At 37.5% G+C, this 22,532-nt stretch overlaps 2 protein-coding genes and 1 long non-coding RNA gene across 3 annotated transcripts in view; 1 reads left to right on the forward strand and 2 right to left on the reverse strand.

The window, feature by feature from the left end:
• LOC148162524 (uncharacterized) overlaps positions 1–22,532 on the reverse strand; it is a 108,385-nt gene that overhangs the window by 72,817 nt on the left and 13,036 nt on the right. The gene's annotated exons all lie outside the window — the stretch shown is intronic.
• Positions 5,476–5,980, reverse strand: LOC114210611 (large ribosomal subunit protein uL16-like). The gene has a single exon (XM_028104876.2). It carries the CDS (start codon positions 5,965–5,967, stop codon positions 5,476–5,478), a length of 492 nt encoding a protein of 163 aa, XP_027960677.2. The 5' UTR covers positions 5,968–5,980.
• LOC114210580 (putative G protein-coupled receptor 141) overlaps positions 7,161–22,532 on the forward strand; it is a 36,343-nt gene continuing 20,971 nt past the window's right edge. The window contains exon 1 of the mRNA XM_028104855.1: positions 7,161–7,325. The gene's annotated coding sequence lies outside the window, so the exon portion shown is untranslated. The remainder of the gene's footprint in view (positions 7,326–22,532) is intronic.

Raw genomic sequence — 22,532 nt, forward strand, 5'->3', positions numbered from 1 at the left:
GGAAACAATAGAACTGTGAAAATAATTAGTGTTAAATAACTTATAGCACTGCATTTCCAGTATGGATCATTTTTAAAAATAAACTTTTATTGTTTCAGTATAATCTATAGATAGAAAAGTGCAAAAATTGAAAGGGGAAAACCAGATGAATTAGCACAAAGCAAGCACATTTGAGTAACCACCGCCCGGATCAAGAGATAGCACAGAAGTCTTCCTTTCAGTCACCGCTCCTACTTGTAACTTGTCCTATATCAGTTTTGTCAGTATTTAAATTTTATGTAAATGTAATCACTCAATGACTTCTTTTGTGGCTGGCTTCTTTATAGTAATAGAACGTTGTGCTCACTTTGGCAGCACGTATACTAAAATTGGAATGATATATTAATACAGAGTTTGCAAAATTCACCCATGTTTTTGCATGTAGCATTACTTCATTCATTTTCATGGCAAGAGCAATTCTATACATTCCATGCTTTTGTTTTTGTAATATGTTTATTTTTGATTGACCTCCAGGATGTTCCAGATTTGGACTAATCTACATACTGCTGTTATGAACATTCCTGTGACTTTTTGGTACACACATGCATTTTCTGTTGGGTATGTATCTAGGAATGCAACTGCTGGTTCATGAGACATTTGTATGTTCAGCTGTAAAAACAGAGCTTTAGTGTGCCACTTTTCCACTCCCTCTAGCAGTGTATGAAAATTCTATTTACTCCATATCCTCTGCAACACTTGATATTCAGATTCATTAAACTGTATTTAAATTTTAAATTTTAATTGTGACGTATGAACTTCTATCTAAATTTCAGCTATCTGGTGTATAGTTAGTGGTATTGCATTGCAGTTTTTATTTGCAGCTCCCAAATCACTAATATGTGTTTATTGGGAAATCTTTTGCAAACTGCCTATTTGTGTATTTTGTATATACTAACTTAATTGTATTATCTTTTTCTTACTGATCCACAATTAATATGAGTCCTTTATCCTGAAAAAGGACTTTATGAACTATAAAAATCTGTTCCCACCCCATGATTTGCCTTTTTACTCTCTTGATGATGTCTTTGCTGGGCATAAAAATCTTATTTCAATGTAGTTCAGTGTATCAGTTATCTCTTTAGTGATTAGTGGTTTTTGTACTGTAAAGGAAAAAAAATTTCTTTCTTATCCCAAGGTCATAAAGATACTCCTCTTTGTTACCTTCAGAAGTCTTATTATCTTACCTTTCACATTTAGATCAACTTTCTATCTGGAACTGATTTTTATGTATAGTGTGAGGTAAGGAGTCAAGATTCATTTTCTCGTTCATTTGAATGTCCAATTGACCCAGCCTCATTTACTGAAAAGATCATTACTTCCCTCTGTTCTGTACTGCCACCTTTTTTTGTAAATTAAGTGTTCATATATGTGTGGATTAGTTTGTGGACTCTATACTATTCATTGGTCTATTTGTGTATTATTGTGCTAATACTATATTTTCCAATTTATTTTAGATTTAAAATAAATCTTGATACCTGGTATTTTATTTTTTAATTAATTAATTTTATTTATTTTTCTAAAGATTTTATTTTTAAGTAATATCTATACTCAATGTGGGGCTTGAACTTACAACCCCAAGATTAAAAGTTGCATGCTCTTCCAACTGAGCCAGCCAGGCACTCCAATACCTGGTATTTTAAATCTTTCAAATATGTCCCTTTTTTTTCATTGTTTTTGACATTTTAGACCCTTTACATTATCATACAAGTATTCAGATCAGCTTGTCAACTTCCACAGAAACACCTGTTCAAGTTTTGACTGGAAGTGCATTGAATAGAGATAAACCAAAAAACATACTCTTCACTGTAAGGAACAGACGGTTACCAGAAGAGAGGTGGGGCGGGGTGGGTGAAATTGGCAAAGGGGTAAGAGTACACTTACTTTGATGAGCACTGAGTAATATATGCAACTACTGAATCACTAAATTGTACACCTGAAACTAATATAACACTGTATGTTAACTACACTGGAATTTTTAAAAAAAGAGATGCATTGAATACAGGTAGGTTGGGTGAGAACTGACATCCTCACAATACTGAATCTTTTTATCTGAAAGTAATATATAGTCTTCCATTCATTGAGGTCTTTTTAAATTTCTCTCAATGTTATACAGTGTCCTTCATATAAGATTTGCTGATTTTCTGAAAGATCATTTTAATGTTCTTTGATGCTAATTTAAATGGTATTTTAAAAATTGTATTCTCTGCTTGTGTGTTGCAAGTGTGATATGCAATTGATTTTTGCAAATTAACATGGAACTATTTGCTTTGCTAAATTAATACATTTATTATATTAGTATGTCTGTATTCTTTGGAATTTTTATGTATAAAATCATGTCACTTGCAAATGGAGACAGTTTTCTTTCTTTCTTTTCTCTCTCTCTCTTTCTTTCTTTCTAATACTTACACCTTTTTGAGGATTTTATTTTTGTAAGTAGTCTCTACACCCAACATGGGATTTGAACTTACAACCTCAAGATCAAGAGTCACATGCTCTACCTACCCACTGAGCCAGCCAGCTACCCCTACAATATTTATACCTTTTACTGTCTTGCCTCATCACACTGGGTTAGGATAGATGCTAGATTAGAATACCATGTTGAACTGAAGTAGTGACAGAAGGCATCCTTTACTTACACCTGATATCAAGAGAACAGCTTTCAATATTCCCAGATGAAACATGATGTTTGCTGTACGATTTTGTAAATATCCTTCTATTCTTAGTTTGTCAGCTTTCTTTTTTAAAGTCATGGTTGGGGGCGCCTGGGTGACTTAGTCGGTTAAGTGACCAACTCTTGATTTCGGCTCAGGTCATGATCTCAGGGTCGTGAGATGGAGCCCCTCATTGGGCTGGGCGTGGAGTCTGCTTAAGATTCTCTCTTCCTCAGAAACAAAAATGAAAATGAATTTTTGGGACTTCATCAAGATAAAAAGCTTCTGCACAGCAAAGGAAACAGTCAACAAAACAAAGAGGCAACCCACAGAATGGGAGAAGATATTTGCAAGTGACACTATAGACAAAGCACTGATTTCCAAGATCTATAAAGAACTTCTCAAACTCAACACCCAAAAAACAAATAATCAAGTCAAAAAATGGGTAGAAGACATGAACAGACACTTCTCCAAAAAAGACATACGAATGGCTAACAGACACATGAAAAAATGTTCAACATCATTAGCCATCAGGGAAATTCAAATAAAAAACACATTGAGATACCACCTTACACCAGTTAGAATGGCAAAAATTGACAAGGCAAGAAAAAACAAATGTTGGAGAGAATGTGGAGAAAGGGGAACCCTCTTACACTGTTGGTGGGAATGCAAGTTGGTACAGCCACTTTGGAAAACAGTGTGGAGGTGCCTCAAAAAGTTAAAAATAGAGAGCTACCCTATGGCCCAGCAATTGCACTACTGGGTATTTACCCCAGAGATCGAGATATGGTGAAAAGAAGGACCATATGCACCCCAACGTTCATAGCAGCAATGTCCACAACAGCCAAACTGTGGAAGGAGCCGTGATGCCCTTCAACAGACGAATGGATAAAGAAGATGTGGTCCATATATACAATGGAATATTATTCAGCCATCAGAAAGGATGGAATTGGAGGAGATTATGCCAAGTGAAATAAGTCAAACAGAGAAAGACAATTATCATATGGTTTCACTTATTATTAAATATTAATATTTTCACATATTATTTCACATAAGGAAGAGCATGGAGGACGTTAGAAGAAGGAAGGGAAAAATGAAGGGGGGGAATCGGAGGGGGAGATGAACCATGAGAGACTATGGACTCCAGGAAACAAACTGAAGGTTTCAGAGGGGTGGGGGTGGGATGATGGGTTAGCCTGGTGATGGGTATTAAAGAGGGCACGTATTGCATGGAGCACTGGGTGTTATACACAAACAATGAATCATGGAACACTACATCAAAAACTAATGATGTAATGTATGGTGACTAACATAACATAATACAAAAACATTTTTTTAAGCTTAAAAAAAAATCTCCCTCCCTCAACCTCTTCCCCACCTGCTCAAGGGTGTGCGCTTTCTCTTTAAAAAATAAATAACTAAATAAATAAAAGCATGAATTGATGTTGAATCTTATTGAGAAATTTTTTTGTCTCTATTTGAGATGATCATATGATTTTTCTTTATTCTGTTTATGTTTGTGAACTGCATTTGATTTTCACATGTTACATTACCTTGCATTCCTGGAATAATTCTCACCTGGCCATAATATATTATCATTTTTTATTTTTTATTTTTTAAAGATTTTTTATTTATTTGACAGAGAGAGCACAAGCAGGGGGAGAGAGAGGGAGAAGCAGGCTCCCTGCTGAGCAAGGAGACTGATGTGGGGCTCGATCCCAGGACCCTGGGATCATGACCCAGGCCGAAGGCAGCCGCTTAACCAACTGAGCCACACAGGAGTCCCTATATTATCATTTTTTAAAAAGATTTTATTTATTTATTTCAGAGAGAGAGGGCATGAGCGGGGGGAGGAACAGACAGAGAGGGAGAGAAAGAATGTCAAGGGGATTCCCCCCTAAGCACAGAGTCTGAGGGGGAGCTCCATGCCACCTGAGATCATGAGGTGAGCTGAAATCAAGAGTCAGATGCTTAACTGACTGAACCACCTAGGGAGCCCTATTATCATTTTTTTTTTATCACTGGATTTTCTTCGCTAATATTTTGTGTAGAAGTTTTGTGTCTATATAAATGACAGTTGGCCTCTCTTGGGTCCTTTTTGTAATGTTCTTACCAGTATTCGCTATCAAAGTTATGATGACCTCAAAAAATAACTTGGAAAATTTTTTCTCTTTTTCCAAGCTCTGGAATAGTATATGTCAAGTTGATTTAATTTCTAAATGTTTGGAGGAATTGAGTAATAAAATAGACAGGCATGGAAATTTCTCTCAAAGGATTTTAGTTGCAGATTCAATTTATTTACTAGATAGTAAATAAACTATTTGCATTTTATATTTCTTCTTTTGGCATTTTGGTAAATTATGGCTTTTTAAGTCATTTCACCATTTCATTGAAATTATCACCCCAAAATTGTTATATCCTTTTGTTTTCATTTTCTTAACTATGGGACCAATAGTTAAGCCCGTTTTTTATAAAAATCATTCTTGATATTGGTATTTTGTGCATTTTCTTTTTTTCTTGATCTGTCTTCCCAGGGATTTATGAAATTTATTAGTCTTTTAAAATCCCCTTTTAAATTTATTTTCTCTAGCACATGTTTGTTTTATGTTTTATTGAGATCTGTTTTTATTTTTATTTGTTTCTTTTTGTTCTCCCTCGGCTTAATTTTTTTAACTTGTGGAAATGGATGCTTGGATGATTTGTTTTCAGGTTTGTTTGGGTTTTTTTTCGACAAAAGTAGGATTTGTTGGTGGGCATGAATAAGGAGGAGGCAGTACTGAGGTTCTCATGAGGGCAGAGCCTGCCATTTGTCCATGGGGCCACAATTAGGGATGTATCTGACCCCACAGCCATCTGGGATGAGGCACTTTTCAGCCACCATGTCTTCAAATTTGTCTGCATTAAATTTAGTGAAGCCCTGCTTCTTGGAAATGTGGATCTTCTGGCAGCCAGGGAACTTGAACTTGGCCCTATACAGAGCCTCAGTCACATGCTCCTTGTTTTGCACCTTGGTACAGATGGACATGATGACTTGGCCAATGTGGACCCTGGCCACTGTGCCGTAGGGCTTGCCAAAGGCACCCCGCATACCTGTTGAGAGCCCGTGAGCTCCAGCACAGGACAACATCTTGTAGATAAGGATGCCATGGAAGGGGTGGAACTGCACTCTGATGGGAAAACCATCTTTGCCACAGCTTTTCACCATGTACATTTTGGCACAAGTATGTGCAGCCTCCAGGGCTTCAGAGGAGAGATGCTCATATTCATTGGACACCATGGAGCCACACAGTGAGAACTCATCTACTTTTGCTTTCTTCTGCCCCAGGTCAAAGACTTTCCAGACAAAGAGGCCTTCCCTTGAAACTAAAAAAACAGAAGTCAGGTGCACTAATAACATTAAGCTCAAAATGGGAAATGTGAAGACTGGGAAACAGGAATTGCAAAATGTTTGCCTAAAATATTCTTCAGCATTGTACAGGACACCAGAAATCATCACAAATTACCAAAATTATCATTCTAGTTAGGGCCTTTAAAGTAGAGAGAACCCAGGGATGGTGTGTTTGATCCCTGCATAGTTTTTTTAATGCAGAAATGTCAAATTACAGCTGAAAACTGGAGTATATTTAAAATGATATTTAATAAATTAGCATTTTTAACCCACAGATTTCTATACATTACCATGTGATTTGCAAAATAATTATAATATTTATAGAATACTATAGTGTTATATAACATAATAGGCAAATTAGAGCAGTCTGAGGAAATTATTTTTCTTTTTAAGATTTATTTATTTATTTTAAAGAGAGAGAGCAAGTGGGGGAGGCACCATGGGAGAGAGAGAATCTCAAGCCAACTCCTTGCTGAACCCAGACCCTGACCCAGAACTGGATCCCATGACCCTGAGATCATGACCTGAGCCAAAATCAAGAGTCAGATGCTCAACTGACGGCCACACAGGGGTCCCAAGGAACTTATTTTTCTTTCAATACTTCCCATTTATCTCTGTGACTGTGTGCATATCTTCTTTTAGAGATAATGTTAAGAGTCTAAAAAGTGAGGCTGTGGACAAACATACTAATCTCATAGTCAATATCAATGACAGAGCTAATCACCAAAATATATTATAAGAATAGTAGTTCTAGGTTCCCAAGAGTTACAGAACAACTCTATAAATAATTTTCTGAAGGAAATATTATATATGTATTATCTTTCATCCCAAACACAACACAGTTTATTTCTCCTTTTTGTTTTTGATAATATCACTTTTTCCCCTATTATCTACAAAATTCAGTTTGAATGAATTTTTTTAAAAATGGATTCTTCCAGTAGTCATAAAACCTTAGTATTTCTTGACAATTGGCCTTGCTGTCATTTTGCAACCTGGACTTTTCATTTTAAGAGGCTGGTTTTTCAGTGCTAGTGTGTGAAATAGTTTTGAGGTTTTGTGGTTGCTGTTGACACTCTGCGGAACTTAGAACACTTTGGTTTCCTTTTGCTTTAGTGAACTGCCAGGCCTTTTAAGTGCACGCAGACCATGGGAGTGCCCAAGCAGTCTTACTATTAGAGAAGAATCCTATATGGAATTCAGACAGGTGGCCCATCTCTGCACATCCTTGAGAAGCCTAGCTTTTTCAGGTAAGTGCAAAAGACCTGGGGTGGGGGGCTCAGGAATGAAGGTTATGCATAGAGAGAGCATGCAGAACTTGGCAATGAAGCTCTAATTCACAATTTTCAGTCTTGCTGTAGAAAGCAAGCTTATTTACTCTGACCACAAGTCCTCCTTTGTAGAAAGAACTGTCTAGCTCTTCCTGTGTAGTACACACTGCTCTGAAGGTGACATCTAGTTTTTCTAAGTGGTTAAATATGAACAAAAGTGGTTTCAGAATCTGACAAAGGAAAAATGAAGTCTGGCTAAAACCATCATAGAGGTCTTCAGGGCATCTGATATTGCATTTACACATTATTGAAATGTTTCTATTTTAAGTGTTTTTTTCATTATGAAAATCTTTTAAACTCTATCACTGGTAATATTCTCACATATGATTTAAAACTGTTCTGGCAGCCCTAATCCATAGAAGAAAATAATCAATAGTAATCAGGTACTTTGAAATTTCTAAAAGAAGTACATAAGGAATAGCATGGAGGACATTAGGAGAAGGAAGGGAAAAATGAAGGGGGGGAAATCGGAGGGAGAGATGAGCCATGAGAGACTATGGACTCTGAGAAACAAACAGGGTTTTAGAGGGGAAGGGATTGGGGGGGGATGGGTTAGCCTGGTGATGGGTATTAAGGACGGCACGTACTGCATGGAGCACTGGGTATTATATGAAAACAATGGGTCGTGGATCACCACATCAAAAACTAATGATGTATTGTGTGGTGACTAACATTAACATAATAAAATTTTTTTAAAAAGTACATTCAAAATAATGTGTAATAACGGTTATTGTAATTCTTTTCATTCTATTTTTGCAGTACTACATGACAGGAGGAATCTGAAAATAACTTTAAAATCACACAATTAAAAGTTAAGAACAACTGTTCAAATAATTTTACATTAAGCTTCTTTTATACCTTTATTTCCTCTTTACAAGAAGTACTGCACTTCAAATATGTAAAATAGAATATAATACAAGCTTAAAAAAAGTAAATCAGTAACATACAACTTGGGTTTGAGAGTTTAATATTCCTTCTTTAATAAATTTATAATATAATTTTGGATGGGTCACTTAATTCCTGGATTTCAACTTCCTACATAACTGCATAATTATTTATCTAAGTAATTTATTAAGGACCAGAATTACAACTCCTTGTTTTCTTTTTTATTGGGCTTAAATGAATCAATTAGTCAATATTTTAACTGATCAACAGGAGTAATGAGAAGACCAATAGATGAGGAATCAGATGGTACGAATCCTAGTCTTCTATTTTCTAGTAATTGGATGAGAGATTTAAAAAATATTTGCTAACCATTCTAGGCCAGGGGTTGGCAAATTTTTTCTATAAAGGACTGTATAGTAAATAGTTTAGGTCTCGCAGGCCAACAAGGAAAATTGAAGATACTATGAAGGTAATACGAAACCATTTAAAAATGTAAAAGCCATTCTTAGCTCACAGGCAGAACAAAAATGGGAGATGAGCTATATTTGGCCTTGGGACCATAATTTTCCAGCCCCTGTTCTAGGCAATGATTTTCATCAATTATAAAATGGAAGATGTAGTAGTTCATGGATGATACATAGGGTGATCCACCAATCCCCTAAAATTGTATACAAAAATCTGAGTGTATGTAAATATGTTATTTTTTAATGGGAAAAAAAGGTCCACATATTTCATCAGATTTTAAAGGATCCAAAACCCAATTAAGGTCAAGGACCACAGGACTAGTTGATTCCTAAAGATGCTTCCCCTATCTAAAATTCAGTGAAATGTTTATTGGGTGTCTACTATGTCTAAGCCACTGTGCTAACACTATAATAGATGTTAATACATTTTGACCAAAATAACATGTCAAAAATATATTAAAGAAGATTGTAATATGCACAAATTGGTGATAGCCTTCAAAGTAATAACTTTGAGAAAAATTCTGTAGTTAGATATTTCTGAGATATTACTTTGCAGAGTGTCTTCAAATGTAGTATGATTATGTCAAAATATTAATCAGATATTCTTATTGTCTCATCTTGTTTTTGATGACAATGGTATTAGTCATGACAATCATAATCAAACTTAAACCAAGCAGAATCTCTTTCCTAAAAATATGATTTCCTTAAGAGCAGGAACTATGCTTTTTTCATCTTTGTATTTGGAGAAAATATTTGTCACATACTAAGTACTCAACATCTCTGGAATGAATTAATGAGTGAATGAATGAATGAAAAGATGAAGACACCATCATGCAGAGTATATGCCATTGATACTGAAGGCTTAGAACCCAAAATGCTCTAAGAACAGTTGCCACTGCCAAAAATTGCTTCTCTTTTCGGCTTTGGACATAACTGTGATTTCAAAATACTTGGTCAACTAAAGATTGCAGTTCCTAGGGATTAAGTCATCTTTTTTAAAAAGATTGTTGAATTCAATTCACATGTTACAGATGTTCCAGTAACCTAGTCTATGGGATGGGGTGACGGGAGAGTCATGTTTTATGTAAGAAAAAGCTGCATGCTCAGCATCTGAGTGTTTCCTGCTGAGACCAGGTAAAAGGTTGTACCAGCTGGAGCATTACCCAAAAATGGTAGGCTTTCTTGGGCAATCCAAAAGTCAGATCTAATAGAATTTACGGTATCACTATGCTCCCTAATAAAGAAGTTCAGCCTGATTTCCATTGCCTGGACAATTAATGGTGCCAAAGTCTGAGCACCATTCACTGGTGACTGCCCACAGCTACATGGGGTAGAGAATGACTTGCCATCCAAATGTACCTCTCTTCTCTATCAAGGAATAATTTCATTTTCTGAAAGAGAAATTCAGGCTACAATAGCTGGTTTGTGATTCATTCACTTCTCTGGGGAAATTTTAATCTTAAGACTTAAACAATTTAAGAAGTGTTAATGAAAAGCCTGCAGAGTCCTGTATATATCTGGAGTTATGCCTGAAACGTCCTTATTCAAAAAAGTGCATCCCACCTCCATCCCTGCCTTCACCTCCTCTCCCCCTTTAAAGGCTGTTAGGGAAATAGCAACATTCACTTTGGGTTGTAATTATAGAGCATGCCTGTGCAGTGTCACTCTGCATTAAATAGCACCATTTGTTCAACTGTTTAGAGGTTTTGCTAAAAGTCATATTCCTGGATCTCCTTAGGGATTGAGATTAGCCCCACATACAGTCCAAAACCTAAAACCTTCATAAATGGGATCTCAAATACATAACCCAATTATGTTTAAGGTCCCGGGTCTTGCTTAAGTTATGACAGGATGCTCAGTCCCCTCTCAAAGAATTTCTGAAACACTTGGAGCCATGCTTTCATGTTTGATAAGCCCAAGGCAGCAGGTGTCTCTCATCTGATTGCTGCCCGGGGATCTAGCTGCACATCAGCTCTGAACCTTTCTGGTTGGCTTCACTCCAGATGCCTCTGGTTCCTTCTCAAACATAACTAATTTGAATCTGTAACAAAGTTTTTTGGCAAACTTTTTCCTTTTTTTTTCTTTTTTTTTTAAGATTTTATTTATTTATTTGAGAGAGAGAGAATGAGAGATAGAGAGCTCGAGAGGGAAGAGGGTCAGAGGGAGAAGCAGACTCCCTGCCGAGCAGGGAGCCTGATGGGGGACTCGATCCCGGGACTCCGGGATCATGACCTGAGCCAAAGGCAGTCGCTTAACCGACTGAGCCACCCAGGCGCCCAGGCAAACTTTTTCTTGAAGGACTAGATAATAAATATCTTAGGCTTCAGAGGCCATACAATCTCTGTCACAACTACTCAACTCTACAGGTGTCATGCAAAAGCAGCCATAGATAGTACATAAATGAATATCTGTGATCAGTTAAAAACTTTATTTAGCAAAACAAGTGCCTGGCCCACAGGCTGTAGTTTGCTAGCCTGGGAACTATACGGAAGGCTTGATGACAACTGAAAAAATTACAGTGTTGCAGATAGAAATAAGAGCCTCCAAGTTTGCTACAGCATCTCAAGAACTGAGAGAAACACCTTAAGGTTTACCAGTTCATGAAAGGATATGATAAAGGAACAAATGAACAGCCAGATGAAGAGATACATAAGTCAAAGTCTGAGTCGGGGCCCTGAGCGCTGGAGCTCTCGCCCCTGTTGAGTTAGGGTACACGTCCCGTCCTCTCCCAGTGTGGATATGTTTACCAACCTGAAAGGTCTCCAAAGCCCCTACTCCCCTTCTCTTGGGATATTATGGAGACTTCCTCATTTGGCACGATCAGTTATTAGCTCCATTTCCAGCCCCTCTCCCCTCTCTGGAGAATGGGAATGGGGCTGAAAATCCCAAGTTTCTAACTGGGATTTGGTCTTTCTAGTGACCAGCCCCAATCCAGAGGCTATCTGGGAGCTCACCGAGAATCACCACCATGAAACAAAAGATGCTCCTAGTGCTCTTATCACTTAGGGATTTACAAGGGGTTAGGGAGTCCTGTGTAAGGGACCGGGGGCAGGGGGGTAGAGCCAAATATATGTATTTCTGATTATTTCAAGACATCTGTACAATGGCACTCATGTAATTTATCACACACTGCCTAAGATTATTTTAATGCAGGTCTTATCTTTTCCCTAGATTGTAATCTCTTTGTAAAGCAGTGACCGTATCTATCACAGACTTTATTCTATGAAGGGGCCTAACTTAGAGAAGCTTTAGATGGGATTTGGACAAGATATGCAAGTATTAAAAAAAATTGGCAGATTGATGAAGGAAAATTTCTCATTCATCAATCCGCACCCCCCAATCTCTCTCTCCATACACCATTTTTATACAATATACCCTAAAAATATCTCTACCTAGAGCAAATTCTAGGTAGAATTTGTTAAATTGGCCTGTTTTAGATCTCTTCTAAAACTGTTAAATTGGCCTGTTTTAGATCTCTTCTAAACTGTTAAATTGGCCTGTTTTAGATCTCTTCTCATGAAATAAATATGACATAAAACTTTTTAGGTTCTCTTAATTGTTTTCAGGAAAAAATTTTAACAGTAAAATAGGCATTATACCTACTTCACTCTTTATGATAGTATAGGCAGAGAGACATGTAGAAATACTCAAAGACGTTTATGACCTCTTCTGTCTAGGAGACATTAACACACTTGGAAAGACACAATTTATCCATGTAAAACAAATGCAAAGTTCATGTCATTATGAGAACCTATATTTGTCAAATTTTTAATGGCTTATAAGCAGGAGGTAGGTATAATAATCTTCATTTTACTATTAAATTTTTCAGAAAATTGAATTAAAAGAACTTGAAAGTTTAATGCCAAATTATTTTCATAGAAAAAGATCTGAAATGGGCCAATACTAAGATGTTGCTCTTGGCAGACATTTACAGAAAAAAACATGGTTAGATAATTTTTATTAGACTACATAAAAAGAATGTTGAGTAAAAATCATTAGCCAAATGATGTATAGGTAGCTAGTTTTCTACACCAGGTCTTAATACCATTAAGGCTTATTAGAAAAAATTGAAAGCCTTTTATCAAGAATACTAATTGATTCCCAGAAGAACAGACTGAAGTGGATTACACAAAAAGCTCTGTTCCAGGCTAGGTTTAGATCATTTTTCCTTTACACTGCTAATGACAGAATCAAAGATTAAGGTCACCTGGATACTGTTGCTAGTCAGGACAGTGAATTTTGTCTTCAAGTCCTGAGTTTTCCCTGGCAGCCTCCATACTCAGGCAGGACTTGCATGATATGAACTCTGAGTGCTGGAGTAACTTAGTGAGTAGAAAGGTCAGTGAAGACGGAAAGATGAGGACTCCCAACTGAGACTTGTGGTATGAAATTTGGAGGACTAACAAGGAATATGACAGTCAGTTACATTAAGGCATTGATTCTCAAAGGGGGTTTGTATCAGAATTACCTGATCAACTTAAGAGCACCAATTTCAAAGTCTCCCTATAAATTCTGATCCAGCGGTCTGAGATGGGGCAGCAGCGGTTTGAATGAATTCCCTGAGTGGTTTAGAGGCTGGTTCTTTCTCATCCCAGGTTCCTAACCTTCTATTTTTTAAGATTTATTTATTTATTTGAGAGAGAAAGAGTGCGTGCCCATGAGTGGGGGGAGGGGCAGAGGGAGAGAATCTCAAGCAGACATCCTGCTGAGCGTGGAGCCCAACGGGGCTCAGTCTCACAACCCATGAGATTATGACCTGAGCCACATTCATGAGTGGGACGCTTAACCCACAGAAACAACCAGGCACCCCCTAACCTTCTATTTTAAGTTAGCTAAGAGCAAGGACATAACTACCAGCTGCTCCAAGAGCTTGTGCCTCTGAGGAGGAATAGAGAAGTTTCTAAAATGTTGAAAGAGATGATCTGTGCATCCTGGCCTGGGTGCCCAGCACTGTTCGATACATACAAGAGAGACTATCACAGGGGGGAGACATCTTTATTCCTTTTAGCTAGGCTTTCTTTATAAAAAATCATGAGTCTCTCAGCCTTTGTATACTTCTAAGTGACAAACACATCTGCCATGCCCCACTCCTTGGTCAACTCCAATAAGCCTCAGCTTTTGTGTTGATAAAAAAGATCACATCTAACTGAAATGAGAATAGTAAGGGTCAAAAGTATTAACAAATGAAAAAATGCCCAGGACACAGTATTATTCAGTAATTATCCCCCTTCTTCCTTCCTACTGACACCATAGAGTTTATAGTTCTTATAATAAAACAAACTGAAACTATTCCTCTCTCTCTCTCCCATCTGTCAATGACATCCAGTCAAAGACCACAGGGACACCTGTAGTTGAAGAACTCTGGTTTATTACTCATTGCAGGGAGGGAGAACACACACCCCGGGGGACCACGGGGAACTCAGTAAGATGGTGTTAGAAACAATCTATTATAGGATTTGGGCTTTGGTGGAGTGATTTGGTGAGGAGGGGGTTCTAAGAAAGTAGGGGTTTGTTCCATACTGGATGCTGTCAGAAAGCAGAGGCAATTTTATGCTTTAGTGAAGAAATAGCGTCATTAATTTTAACTCAAAAAGGGTATATTTGGTACTTCCTGTGTGGTTCAGTGACCTTGTTTTTGTCTATGCTTAGACAAAATTACACAGGGGCCTTTTATTGTCTCAATTTATCAGGGTGACCATAACTGACAGCTCCCCTTCACTCTTTCTCACTTCCGAAATGAAACAGAGTATCGGGGAAAAGCTAATACTTACTTAATATTTGTTTAAATAAAGAGATTGAACATTTATTGACACTTACTATGTCCAACATCACACTAAGCTTTAATCCTCGATCTCACAGTATATTCTCTATATAAGGTGGGGTTAGAAGCCAGATCTAGCCGACTTCTAACCACAGAAGCTTCCAGTCTGGTATGGTGTTGCTTTGTTGGCACCATTGGAACCCATGAACGAATTCTTGCCCCTCACTCTAAATTGCTTTTTGGGTGCCTACATGGGTCAATTGGTGGAGTGTGTGACTCTTGATCTTGGGATTGTGGGTTTTAGCCCCACACTGGGCACAGAGATTACTTAAAAAAATAAAATCTAGATAGATAGATAGATAGATAGATTATCAGATAGATAGATAGATAGATAGATAGATAGATAAATTGCTTTCAACTTTACTTACAACAGAAAAAGAAATCCTTTGATCTATAATCAGAGACTGGCAAAAAATTTTTTTTGTAAAAACAATCATAGTAAATATTTTTGGTTTGCAACTTATATAGTCCCTTCCATGGTCACTCAGCTGTCCTTGTAGCAGGAAAGCAGCCATAGATCATACATGAGCAGATATCTGCATGTAGCTGTGTTCTAATAAAACTTTACTTATAAAATCAGCTGGCAGGTAGGATTTGGCTGTTAAACTGTAGTTTGTAAACACTTGATCTAGATTATAAGTAGCCAGAAATCCCAAATCAATTTGGATTTTTTAAAAACGTATTTTATAGTTTGAATAATTAAATTAAATATGTATAAATTATAGGGGGTGCCTGGGTGGCTCACTCGGTAAGTATCCCACTCAAGATTTAGGCTCAGGTCCTGATCTCATGAGTCGTGGGACTGAGCCCCACTTTGGGCTCTGCACTCGGCGGGGAGTCAGCTTGAGATTCTCTCCCTCTCCTTCTGCCCCTTTCCCCACTTGTGCACACATGCAGTGCTCTTTCTCTCAAATAAATCTTTAAAAAATACATGTAAGTTGTTAATTTAAAAACTGTAAATATACATAATAGTTAAATATGCATAACTATAAATTTGTGGTGTTTTAATAAAACTGCCAAAAAATTATACTTTACTTCATTTTTTTAATAAACAACAGAAATTTATTTCTCACATTTCTGGAGCCTGGAAAAACTGCCAAAAATATTTTAAATAAACTACCAGTTTCTGAGCATGACAGAATCCAGGATGGTGCCTCACACCATTTGCTTCTGTGATCCTGTATAGTGGGAACTGCATCTCAAGAGGCCAAAGGGCCTACCTAACAATTATTCTGTGCTTCCTTTCCTTGTTCCTTAAAGGAAAACTCTTGTTAACTAAACTGAAGCTCAGACGCTAAATACTTGTTCTCAGTTATCCAGACTGTGGTAGAGCTGGTGTTAAGCCTTACATTTGTTTCATTATACCCTATGCCTCAATTTTCTTTTTTTTTTTTTTGCCAGGAGGAGCCTTATGGCTCAATTTTAATAAATTATTGAATTGGTGGCCTGAGAGCATAAAAAAACCCTTGGGTTACCCTCTGAATCTTCAAAGAAAGAATATATGATCAGAATAAACTTAGGGCAAAGGGCATTTTGTTACAGTCTGACTTTTTGAAAAGTTAGGGCTTGGGAGTAAATGTGGAAACTGGAATTCAGTACCAAACCAACAGAAGAACATTGTGTCATCTAGCCTCAGCACCCTATTTCCTTTTTATAGATTCCTCTTTTAGCAATGCATAACATCACGTGCCAGTGAAAGCAAAGATCAGCTATCATCACCATATCAGACTGTGGCCATCTGTGACTTGAGGGTAGAAGGATGGGGTGGGGCATATTGCAGGAGATGTTCTACTCTGAACCTCTCCAACCACATGCTATGCCACTGCTCTTGGTTAAAAGGAACTTTCAATTAGAATCTCCCATTCCCCAAATGTGCAGAACTAATACAAGTGTGTATGGGTAACTGGCACATGAGTATTGGTATGATTTTGTATTTAAAATTGAATATCACACAATGCTATTTTCATGCAAATTAATACATATTTATATATTAAGTTATACCCAGCTCCTACATATTTCTATAGATATAGCCCACTAGATAATATTCTTTCATTTAGAAGAATCCAGCCTATGTTGTTCCTCACCCACAAGCTCAGCTTAAAACCCCCCTTAAAGAAAAATTAAGAAAATAGTAGTCCATAAATATTTTTTCATACATTTGAGTGGGTTGTCACAGGAAGAAAGAAGGGGAGTCGTGCTTTGTGACCAAGGGGGACTTTGCTAAGCACCATTATATCTCAGCACACCTCTGTCCTCCCCTTCCTTTAACCTCTGCCTAGAGTTGCCAGATTTAGAAAACAAAAATATAGGACTCCGAGTTAAATTTGAATTTTGGATAAGTGGTAAATACTTTTTTTTTTTTTAGTATGTCACAAATATTGCATGGGATACTTGTACAAAAAAAAATTATTTGGGGGCACCTGGGTGGCTCAGTCGTTAAGTGTCTGCCTTCGGCTCAGGTCATGATCCCGGGGTCCTGGGATCGAGTCCCACATCAGGGTCCCTGCTCCACGGGGAGCCTGCTTCTCCCTCTCCCACTCCCCCTGCTTGTGTTCCCTCTCTCGCTATCTCTCTCTGTCAAAATAAATAAATAAAATCTTAAAAAAAATATTTGTTTATCTGGATTTCAAATCAACTGGGTATCTTCCATTTTATCTGTCAATTCTACACATGTATACTTACACCTCAGTTTTCACGTGGTGACTTTTCTGGTTTGATAGAATTGAATTCAGTTTCCTGCTCAGCCATGTATGAACCCTGCCTAGGCAACCTACTTGACCTGGAGGTAATAATTCTTATCGCAGAGAGCTGTCAAAGGATTATAAGGAGAGAATGCAAGTAAATCCCCTAGGTTAGGGCCAGGAATAGGCAACTACTCAACAAACATTGGCCAAATGTTTATTTCCTTTTCTTCGTTTAAATTCTCCCTCCCTCTCTCTCTCCTCTCAAATAAATAAATAAAATCTTAAAAAAAAAAAAAAAAAGGAGGCATGTGGGTGGCTCAGTCGGTTTAGCGTCTGCCTTTGGCTCAGGTCATGATCCTAGGGTCGTGGGATCGAGCCCCGTGTCAGGCTACCCGCTCAGCAGCGAGTCTGCTTGTCCTGTTTCCTCTCCCCCCAACTCACGATATATCTCTCTCTCTCTTCTCTCAAATAAATAAATAAAATCTTAAAATAAATTCTTTCAATTTTTCCCCTAACTTCCCTGAGAAGACTTAGGTGCTGTTCCCTTTTCCCTCACAATAGACTGTACCTATTTCTCCTCTTCTTGTTCTTTTTTTTAAAGGAGGCTCCACACCCAGTGGGGCTTGAACTCACCACCCCAAGATCAAGACCTGAACTGAGGTCAAGAGTCAGATGTTTAACTGACTGAGGCGCCCAGGCACCCCTAAGCTGTATCTATTTCTATTATAACATTCATTATATAGAACTTCAGGCCCGTTTTGTAATCATGATGGTATAGACATAGCAATTCCTTCCTTTCTTTTCTCTCTCTCTCTCTCTCTCTTTTTTTTTTTTGTTCGTGTTTGCCTACTGTAGCTTTTCACTACTTTTTTCTTTCAAACTTTCTAGGTTCTTTTATTTAAGGTGTGTCCTAAATAATGGGCTTCTAATGGATTTTTAGACAGAAAGTCTGATAATCTTTTTTAGCTATAGAGTTTGGTCCATTCAAATAAATTATTACTGAAATGTGCATCTATTCCTACCTTCAATTTGTTGCTATTTGTGTACCTTTTGTAGGTTTCATTTTTCCCTTACTTCCCTCTTTTTTTCCTTCCTTGTTTTCTTTTCTTTTTAATCAATTGAACTTGCCTTTTCTTCATTTAATTTCCTCTTTACTAGTTTGGAAGACATACATTCTTTTAAAAGATTTTTATTTATTTATTTGATAGAGAGAGCACAAGTAAGCAGAGCAGCAGGCAGAGGGAGAGGGAGAAGCAGTCTTCCCGCTGAGCGGAGAGCCCAATATGGGGCTCAAACCCAGAAGGTTCTGGGATCATAACCTGAGCCAAAGGCAGATGCTTAACCGACTGAGCCACCTAGGTGCCTTTTTAGAGATTTTATTTATTTACTTGATAGAGAGAGGGATGATACACACCCTATTTTTATCTTTTTAGTGTTTTCAAAGAAATATGAACTTCCATATCAGTTCAAGAACCCTAAAGTTAAACAATGTCTTACTTTCCTCTCAAACAATACACAGATCCTAGAACACATTGACAGAAAACCCCTTCCCAAGTTATATATTTTTGCCCAGTATTTTAGTTTTGTCTTGTATTTTAACCCAATAAGTTAGATATTATTGTTTTATACAAAATCTATTTAGATTTACACATATATTTACAGTTCCTTTGACTAGCATTTTTTTCCTTTGTAACTTAGACTGCACTTCTTGTATAACTTTCCTTCTTCCTTAAATATATCTTCTATGTATTCTCTTAATAAAGATAATTTGGTGTTACACTCTTTCAATTTTTATTTGTACAAAAGTCTTCATTTTGCCCATATTCTTGGAAGATAATTTTGCTGGGTATACTTTGTATATCAATAGTTATTTTTACTCATTGTTTTTAAGATAATATCCTACTGTATTCTGGCCTCCACTGCTTCTTATAAGAAGCCACTTGTCTGTGTATTTTCTTTTTTTTAAAGATTTTATTTATTTATTCATGAGACAGAGAGAGAGAGAGAAAGAGAGAGAGAGAGAGGCAGGCTCCTCACAGAGCAGGGAACCTGATGCGGGACTCGATCCCAGGACCCTGGGATAATGACCTGAGCCCAAGGCAGATGCTTAACCGACTTAGCCACCCAGGCACCCAAGTATTTTCTTTTTAGGTGATCTCTCTTCTCTAATGGGCTGCCTTTAACATCAGGAGCTCCTTTTCCTTAATATTCTGCAGTTTCACTTTTCTAAGTATGGCTTTCTTTTTCTTCATCCTGCTTAAGATTTTTTGAACTTACTGAACCTGATGATTATTAATTTTCATCAGTTCTGGAAAATTCTCAGCCATTATCTCTCAAAAAACTGCCTTTACTTTGCTCTATCTTCTGTTCTAGAACAAATTTGGGCTCCCTGTCACTTCTTTTTTGTGATTTCAATGTTCTTGATAAGAACATAACCTAGTTGCTAAGCAACAAAACTGAAGCCAGGCTCTCTGGCTTGAATATAATGGCTTTCTTATTAGGTATGTAAATTTGTGCAAGTTACTTAACCTTCCTAAGCCTCAGTTTCCTCATCTCTAAAACAGGGAAGCAATAGTATCTGCTTTATGGGATTATTGTAAGGATTACAAGAGAAATGATATGTAAAGTGTTAAGAAAGGTATACAGTGTGTTTGCTCTTAATATTTTTCTTTCTGTGCTGCATTCTGAGGAATTTTTTCATATCTATTATACAGTTCACCAATTTTTATTTTCTTTGTCTAATATGTCCTTTGAGATGCTGGTTCTATTGGCATATTTTGCATTTTCAAAAGTACAATTTTGGTTATTTTTCAAATTGCCTGGTCAATCTTTTTAATCATTTACTTTTAGTATATTCTTTTATTTCTTTATATTTTTATATTTGCTTTGACAGTTGCTTCTGCCAGGTACCTTCTGTAAGACACCAAGTAAACCTAGGCCACTTTGAAAATTGCTTATACTGGCTTCTCATTAATGTGTTGGGAAAACATGTTGAGGGAAGGGATAGAGAGAGTTCTCTGACTTGAAAAAGCTGATTTGAAATGACTAAGAAATGAGGGTCTGACAAAAAAGAAACCAAAGCCTGAGGCTGGGAATTCAATTTGAGATTGAGACAGTGGCTTTTAATCTTTGGATGCCGATTGGAAATATTTGGAGAGCATTTTAAAAATATGGATGCCTCGGCCCCTCTCCAGAGCGGGAGCCATGCATCAATGTTTTCAAAAGCTTCCCAGGCAATTCTATTGTGTAGCTGGCATCAACAAGAGTACCATGAAACAAAACCTGAAATCACTCTAGGTGTTCCAAACAGGGAAGGATTGGATGTAGAGGATCAGATGCTGCAACACCATTGGGAGGGCTGAGAGAGAAAAGATTAAGGGCTGCTGCTGCATTTTTTTTTTTTTTTTCTGAAAACTTCAGAAAATATATAGCATAGGAACAGGCATCTCAGAAAACTGCCATTGAAAACTACAGCTGTTTATGCTCCAAGGAGGGTGATTCAGTGGGAGCCTGAGACCCTCCTCCAGAATGGCTTTTCTGCTCTCTCCAGAAGCCCTTGGGCCTGCGTGCTGTTTACAAAGGAAAGGTGATGGCTTCTCTTTAGTTTCACCTTCAAATTGTCACAGGGAGACCCCTTATTACTAGTAGCATCTAACTCTAAATTCTGGCCAGGAAGTCTAGGGGATACAGAGAAGGGGGTAAATGGTGCAAATTTGTCAACAGATTGAGAATCACTAGACTAGGAAAGGTAAACTTCTAAAACTTAGAGCACAGGGGGCTCAGGCCTATCAGTCACTCTGAACATGAAAATGCTTCTTAAAGCATTTATCCAGATTTAAGAAGGCTCAAGGTTAAACTCTCCCAGTGGAGAAAATTTTTCTTGATCCTCCAAATTCCTGTGGGTACCAAGAGGAAGTGGGAATATCTTTGTCCTGCTACAGTGCCCTAACTTTTCTGGCAGGGCTAAAGAATTCACAAATGAAGGGCAAAAGAAGAATCTAAGTCAATGAATTAAAGGCAACACTTCAAATCTGATATTCAAATGGAAGGTTTAATGAGGCGTATCATGAAAATGCAACTATGTAAAAAAAAGAAAAGAAAAGAAAATGCATCTGATACCAAAGCTCATATTCTTTGTTCTTCATGCCATTGCCATTTTAAAAGCAAGTGATGGTTTGGATTGTGTAGGGTTCTTTTTAAAAATTTTCATGTGAATCATAATGATTGACCATAAACACTTGCAAAGAAACTGGGCATGGATGAAGGAAAATAAGAGATGCCCCTTCTCGTGTTAGTGACTCTTCTCCTCTTCCCTGTTTCTGAGGGCAACCACCCACCTGGTATGTTCCCTACTTCTCTCTCACTCCCACGGTCTCTCCCCCTTCCTCTTTCTCCCCCGTGCTTCCCCAAGCTTCTTCTCTTTTTCTTCCCTTTATCTCCTTCCTGTTAAAGTATCTGGCAGTGGAGGCAGGCAGAAATGTGGTTAGATATGTGTGGGGTTTCTCAGGGGTGGGGTAACCTCAGACTCTGTGCCCAGGGCAAAAATGTCACCCTAGAAGCAGACAGCTGCACTCTGAACCTCCCAGATCTTCTCCTGTCATAATACTATTGGATGTTTACCGCTTGCCAAGATCATACTAAGTGTGTTTAAATATAGTCCTTAGAACCATGATTTGCACATATTTAGTACCTTAGTGTAGTATTACTCCTAAATTTTCACAACAAACTTGCAAAGCAGATAATCTTATCATTCCTATTTTACAGAGGAGGAAATAAAAGCTTAGAGGAATAAATAACTTGGTCAGTTTCAAATAGCTAATATCCAGATCAAGTGGTATGTCCCACCAATTCTGAGTTTTCCTGATTATACAAGATTATTCCTCCAGTTGTGACATTATACTTAAGAAGGACACTGATTAACCAGAGTGTCCAAATAGTCTGGCCATATGAGGAAGTAAATCATACCATCTTTATCACCCTTATTCATGATGAACATTTATAGAGTGCCATCTCTATACCAAATCCTCTTGATGGGTTTTATGTAGATTATCTGCCTGCAAGTAAAACAGTATTATAATACTCCAATTTACAGATGAGGAAAACTCAGTACTTGCCCAAGACAGCCCAGCTAGTAAATGATAAAGGCAGGACTCCAGTACCAAAGCTTATAATTCTACACTAAGCTGGTAACCTTACTTACTTACCTGAAGTAAGTACAGAAGGGTACAAAAGTTGACAGAAAAAGACAGGAATATTCAGTTGATGAAGAAAT

The sequence above is a fragment of the Eumetopias jubatus genome, unplaced genomic scaffold (assembly GCF_037043125.1).
Source record: "Eumetopias jubatus isolate StellerSeaLion01/CBP00866 unplaced genomic scaffold, mEumJub1_p1.0 scaffold_14, whole genome shotgun sequence".
NCBI classification, from domain to species: domain Eukaryota; kingdom Metazoa; phylum Chordata; class Mammalia; order Carnivora; family Otariidae; genus Eumetopias; species Eumetopias jubatus.